The following is a 6,109-nucleotide window of genomic DNA, read 5'->3' on the forward strand; positions in this document are numbered from 1 at the left end:
TGACCAGGACCAGGGTCCAGTGATCAGTACTAGGTCTCAATGATCAGAACCAGGGATCAGCAACCAGAACCAAGGCCTGGTGGTTAGTACTAGGTTTTAGTGAACAGGATCCTGGCTCAGTGACCAGGACCAGGTCTCAGTGGCCAGGACCATGGCCTAGTGATCTGTACCAGGTCACAATGACCAGAACCAGGTCTCAGTGATCAGGACCAGGGCTCAGTGACCAGGACCAGGACTCAGTGACCAGGACCAGGACTCAGTGACCAGGACCAGGGCTCAGGGACCAGGATCAGGACTCAGTGGCCAGGACCATGGCCTAGTGATCTGCACCAGGTCACAATGACCAGAACCAGGTCTCAGTGATCAGGACCAGGGCTCAGTGACCAGGACCAGGACTCAGTGACCAGGACCAGGGCTCAGGGACCAGGATCAGGGCTCAGTGATCAGGACCAGGACTCAGTGACCAGGACCAGGGCTCAGGGACCAGGATCAGGACTCAGTGGCCAGGACCATGGCCTAGTGATCTGCACCAGGTCACAATGACCAGAACCAGGACTCAGTGACCAGGACCAATGTCCTGGGTGCAGTGGTTGGGAGTGGTCTTGCTTCATACTGTCCTTGGTGAAGGACAGCTCTTGTCCTGCACTGTGCTTTCTGCAGCACCAGATCAGGTGGGTTGTAGGTGAAGGGAGCCTCACCTTGGGCCATGAGGCAGGTGTCCCCCTCTCCCAAGCCTCTGTCCCTCTCCTTCCCCCTCCCTCATTTAGACTCTGAGAACTCTGTCTTTGGGATCAGTTTATTGCACCAACAAGGCCTGTGTATGGGGTGGGCGGGCAGCTTCTGAGAAGGGTTGAGCTCTGGCATTCAGCTGGGGTTCTGGAAGGTTCCTTCAGACTCCTCCCTGCAGAGACAGTGGGGTCAGGGCCCAGGGGAGGTCCTTGCCAGTGCCCTGTCCCCAGCCCTCCCTGACTCAGGGGAGATGGATTGAACCCTGCAGTGAAGGACCCAGGGCTCTCACTCCCAGATCATGCTGGGGGCCATTTCAGCTCACCCTCAGGAATGCCCCTGTCCACAGTGTTGACGAGGGGGACCACTTCCTTGGGAAGTTAGACCCCCACGCATGGGGGACAGGCAGGTGCTCTAGTGGCCGACCCGCCTGCCCCAGCCAGCCCAGCACTCTGCCTCCTCACCCCTACCTGTGCCTGTGACCTCTGCTCAGTACTGGGGGCCCTCTCTGCTGTCGGCTGGGCCCCGCACACTTGTCACAGTCAGTGCCGTGCTGTAGAAGAGACTCAGTAGGAAGAGGGTGAGCAGGGTGACGGTGGTGGGCCACAGGCTGGCTCCCGGGGCGTCCTCCTCCAGGTCTTCCTGTGGCAGGTCCAGCACCGGCCAGGGAAGTGGCTGCCGGCAATCTGCAAGACACTGTGGGCCTGCCAGACCCATGCCTGTGTGGGTGGGGGCCGAGCCAATGCCTTCCCCTTCCACACACCCTCAGGGTCAGGACAAGGGCAATGAGGGTGCCCTCTCTCAGGAGGGTGAGGTGACAGGTCCCCAGGGAACCCCCATTGATGAAGGAGTCCTGGAAGGACCTTAGGGAAAGAGGCCTAGCCTTGTGAGAGGTGGACACTGGCTTTGCTTCTCTAAATAGAGTCCATGCCCAAGGCCCCCTGGGTCCCAGCCCCATAGGTGTGCTCACCAAGCCTTCACCAAGCCCTTGTTCTTGGCTCAGCCTTGGTTTGGGCCCTAGCTGGGGTCAGAGAGGACCAGACTTGCCACCCTCAGGGTGCTCCAGGTTGAGACATAAGTCTGCCTCTGGGATTCCATGTGCCGGGCTGGATGGGCACATCCCGGGGAACGTGGCTGATAAGCTACAAGGAGCATGAGAGAGGCCCAGGTAAAGGCCACAAGCACAGGTTGTTTTCAGGATCCCAGGCCATGGACTTTCTACATGAAATGGGATTTGGACCTGCTTATCTACACTGACACATCCAATCGTCAATCCATCCCTCCGTCCACCAGTCCATCTGTCCATCCATCCATCCACCTATCTGTCCATCTGCCTGTCCGTCCATCCACCCACCCACCTGCCCACCTATCTATCTGTCCAACCATCCATCTATCCACCTACCCATCCACACATCCACCCATCAGTCCATCCATCCATCCATCCATCCATCCATCCATCCATCCCCCCACCCAGCCACCCACCCAGCCACCCATCTGTCCATCCATCCATCCATCCATCCATCCGTCCAACCATCTATCCACACACCCCCATTTGTCCATCCATCCATCCATCCATCCATCTCTCCCTCCCTCCTTCCCTCCCTCCATCTATCCATCTGTCTGTGCTTCCATCCATTACATGTCCTGTGATCTGTCCCTCTGCTGCCCTGCCCATCTATGTACCCTTCCTCCCCTCCCCATCTCCCTAGAATATGTTTCTGAGGGCCAGGGGCTGGCTCCCCGGGTGGCTGGAGCACTTTCTCTATGGCAGCATTTCCCCCAATTAACCTGTTGCTCCCCCTATTGTCCTTTGGTGACTGGACCCTTGAGAGGGGAGCAGTGGCCATGTGGGTAGGTGTCCTCACCTCACTTTGGCCCTGGGAGCTGAGGGAGGAAGCCAGAAGACTAGGTTCCCTGAGGAAGCCCAGAAGGTATCTGAGACAAGAGCAGGGTCCCCACTGCCCCCTGGTGGGATCTGCACTGCCAGCTGTCCCATGGTGGCCACGGTTCTGCATCTATGTTCCATCTCCCCAAACCTCCCTTCCTGCCAGAAAGTCTCTAGCAGAAGCTGCAGAGGGGCCTTGGGTGGGAGCTGTCTCTGCTGACCCCTCCCCGGCCTGCCCTCCTGTCTGTGGTTTGGACTGCCCTTGGGCTCAGGAAGGGGTGAGAGGCTTGAGTCTGGGGCTCAGGCAGGGGCAGGGGCTGCCTGGGAGGGGTTTGTGGAATCGGGCCCTGAGCTGTGCGCAGTGGGGCACACAGGAAAGGGCATGGGGCATCTTGCCAGGGCTGGGGCTGGGCCGGGGACTCCCTGCACCTGGAGGGCACATGTGTGTGAGCGTGGGGGGACTGCGTGCACGTGCGTGTGCCGCATGCAGAGCAGTCCGGAGGGGGGTGGCTTCCTCGTCCAGGGCACCAGGGGGCCATCCTGCAACTGTGTGCCTTGCACCCACCAAGGGTGGTGTGGGTCCCCCGGAGTCCTGCCATGACCCGGGACAGCGACACCTGCCTCTTCAAGGACCCCTGTTCCCCTGCCTCCCTCTGGTCCTTCCCAGCTACCCCTAGAGGCCTTTCTGAGATACGAGCAAGCGCACCACTGCCCATGGAGGGCTGAGCTGGTGCCCTCCTCTCAGGGCCGGCCGCGCTGTGTGCCCTCACCGGCTGCCAGCCCTGGGCTCTGCTCCCAGCTCGCCTGCCGTGTGCCATGCACGCACACTGACGCTCACACTCACACACGCGTGAGCCCACGGTGTGATGGCTCGTGAGGCTCAGGGAAGCAGATGTCCTTCCGTCCTCCAGCCCTCCCCTGCCTCGGTGGCCAGAGACCCCGAATACGGACAGACAGTGGCCTCAGGGGGGCCCGGGGTCACTCCGGGCGAACACGGACTTTATTCAGGGAGGACGGGTGGGCGTTTCAGTAGCAGACGCCGTCCACCTCTGCCATGACCACAGACACGTTGACGTGGGTGGGTTTACCCGCCAGGCGGTCGATGGTCTTCTGGGTGAAGGACAGGGGCAAGGCCTCGTGGCCCACCATGCAGGAGAACTTGTCCCCCTGCTTCCAGGCCTCGGCGTCAACCCTCAGCACGCTGGTCACGGCGAAGGTGGGGACGCCCTGGCCGGGCTCCTTCAGGGAGTCCCAGGTCGTGTACTTCTCCGGGGGCAGCTCCTGGGTCCCCTGCAGCCAGCGGACCAGCACGTCCTTGGGACTGAAGCCCCTCACCAAGCAGGTCAGCGACACCAGCTCGTTGAGGGCCAGCTCCTCCGACGGCGGCGGCAGCAGGTGGACCTGGGGCCGGAAGGTGTTTCCTGGGGAGCAGAGAGCCAGGTCAGGGATCTGGGGTGGCGGTGGGGAGGAGCTCCTCTGCCCCTGGGCACCCTAGGCCTCGGCCTCCCTTTGTGAACTGCGGATGGGAGCGCCCAAGCCCTGGGCGAGAGGGCGGAGGCAGGTGTGGGGGCCGAGCCGCACCTTCAGAGGGTCTGCGCCCACCTGGGAGTTTGCTGATGTTGCCCGTTATCGGGCTCTTGGACTCAGGGTGGGTGGCCGTGCAGGAGAAGGTGACCCCACGGTTCCACGGCTCCGCGCAGCCTGGCAGCACGCTGGACACGCTGTAGCAGCCGCAGGCGTCCCGCTCGGGGGCCTTCTGGACCGCGTCCTTCCCCCCGGAGGGCGTCCAGCTGAAGGAGGCTCCCTTGGGGTCTTTCAGGCCACTCAGCGTGCACGTGAGGCTGGCATTGGAGCCCAGAAGCAGATCCTCGAGGGCGGGCGGGTGAAGTGACAGGCGGGGCTGGTCACACGAGGGACAAGGACAAGGGAGGGGACATGGGTCTGGAATGGAGAGAGAGATTGCAGCAGGTCAGGGCGCCCCTCTGCCCGCCTGCCCTCCCCAGCCCCGGCTCCTTCATGGGGCCCGTCTCGGCAGCCCACTCCCGCCCTGGTGCGGTGCCCTTGGGGACAAAGTGACACGTGGTCACGGAATAGGGTGGCCCCGCCTACCCGCCCTCTGACCTTCGCAGGGCACAGACATAGCCTTGCTGGGGTCGGAGAGGTGCTGAACGTGGCACTTCAGGGACGACTTGGCAGGGCACTGGTCGGCCGGCAGGGTCAGCTGGCTGCTCATGGTGTACAGACTGCCGGCCGTGGCCTTCACAGGCGGGAAGTTCCTGATGGACGCGCCCTCCTTGCTGGGGCTCCAGGTCACGTTCACGGGCTCCGGTGGGAAGAACCCTTGCACCAGGCAGGCGATGACCACGTGCCCGGCTTCGTCACGGCTTCTGAGGCTCAGCGGGAAGAGAGTGGGGCTGGCTTTGGACTCTGCAACACAGGACGCTCTGTGAGGCCGTGGGCAGGGCCCTGGACCCTGACACAGCCTCACAGGCCCAGCACAAAGCCCGATTCTTCTGTGCACTGGAGGAAACTTGCACGGAGATGGCTGGGGACTGCCCCAAGCTCCCGCAGCTCATGTGCCAAGGACCTGGGGTCGGAGCCAGAGGCCTGCGTCCGGCTGCACTGACTCTGGACACGGTCCTCAGGGTTCTGCCATCCCCGCCTGGACACGCAGCTCGGGGAAGCCCTCGGGACCTGTGGTGATTGAGCGCGGCTCTCCCGCTCAGTGGCTCAGTGTGCAGGAGCTGCTGACGCCACAGCTTCCCATCTCTCCACTGCGTTCTGGGGCTCAGGAGAGGAGGGCCCAGAGGGAGGGCACAGGCCAGGACAGGGCAGCCCAGGAAGTGAGCCTGCACCACGGCCTCTTGGCTGTGCAGGGGGTCACATGGGAGGAGAAAGGGCTCCTCTGAGGACCCTATGGTACAACCCCATGGTGTAGCCCCCATACCCCCTTAGAACATGGGGAACAGCCTGGTTAGATCTCTGGGGATGATACAAATGCAGCGTACCCTTCCTGTTGACCTCAGTCACTAGCCCAGCCCAGCCCAGCCCAGCCCAGCTTAGCCCAGTATAGGCCAGCACAGGCCAGCCCAGCCCAGCATAGCCCAGTATAGGCCAACACAGCCCAGCTCAGCCCAGCCCAGCCCAGCTCAGCCCAGTATAGGCCAGCACAGGCCAGTATAGGCCAGCACAGCCCAGTATAGGCCAGCACAGGCCAGTATAAGCCAGCACAGCCCAGTATAGGCCAGCACAGGCCAGTATAGGCCAGCACAGCCCAGTATAGGCCAGCACAGGCCAGCCCAGCCCAGCCCAGCTCAGCCCAGCCCAGCCCAGCCCAGCTCAGCCCAGTATAGGCCAGCACAGCCCAGTATAGGCCAGCACAGGCCAGTATAGCCCAGCCCAGCCCAGCTCAGCCCAGCTCAGCCCAGTATAGGCCAGCACAGGCCAGTATAGCCCAGCTCAGCCCAGCCCAGCCCAGCCCAGCTCAGCCCAGCCCAG

The 6,109-nt window shown here is 62.6% G+C and overlaps 1 gene segment (V, D, J or C); it reads right to left on the reverse strand.

The window, feature by feature from the left end:
* Positions 1-3,573: 3,573 nt before the first annotated feature.
* LOC116863616 lies at positions 3,574-5,182 on the reverse strand (the record flags this gene model as incomplete). The annotated part of the segment is given in 3 exon segments: positions 3,574-4,032; positions 4,214-4,552; positions 4,721-5,182. Coding segments are annotated over 3 exon segments (1,196 nt in total), but the record flags the coding sequence as incomplete, so codon positions are not given.
* Positions 5,183-6,109: the final 927 nt, after the last annotated feature.

Source organism: Lontra canadensis, unplaced genomic scaffold (assembly GCF_010015895.1).
Source record: "Lontra canadensis isolate GAN:19392208 unplaced genomic scaffold, GSC_riverotter_1.0 scaffold1869, whole genome shotgun sequence".
Classification (NCBI taxonomy): Eukaryota; Metazoa; Chordata; class Mammalia; order Carnivora; family Mustelidae; genus Lontra; species Lontra canadensis.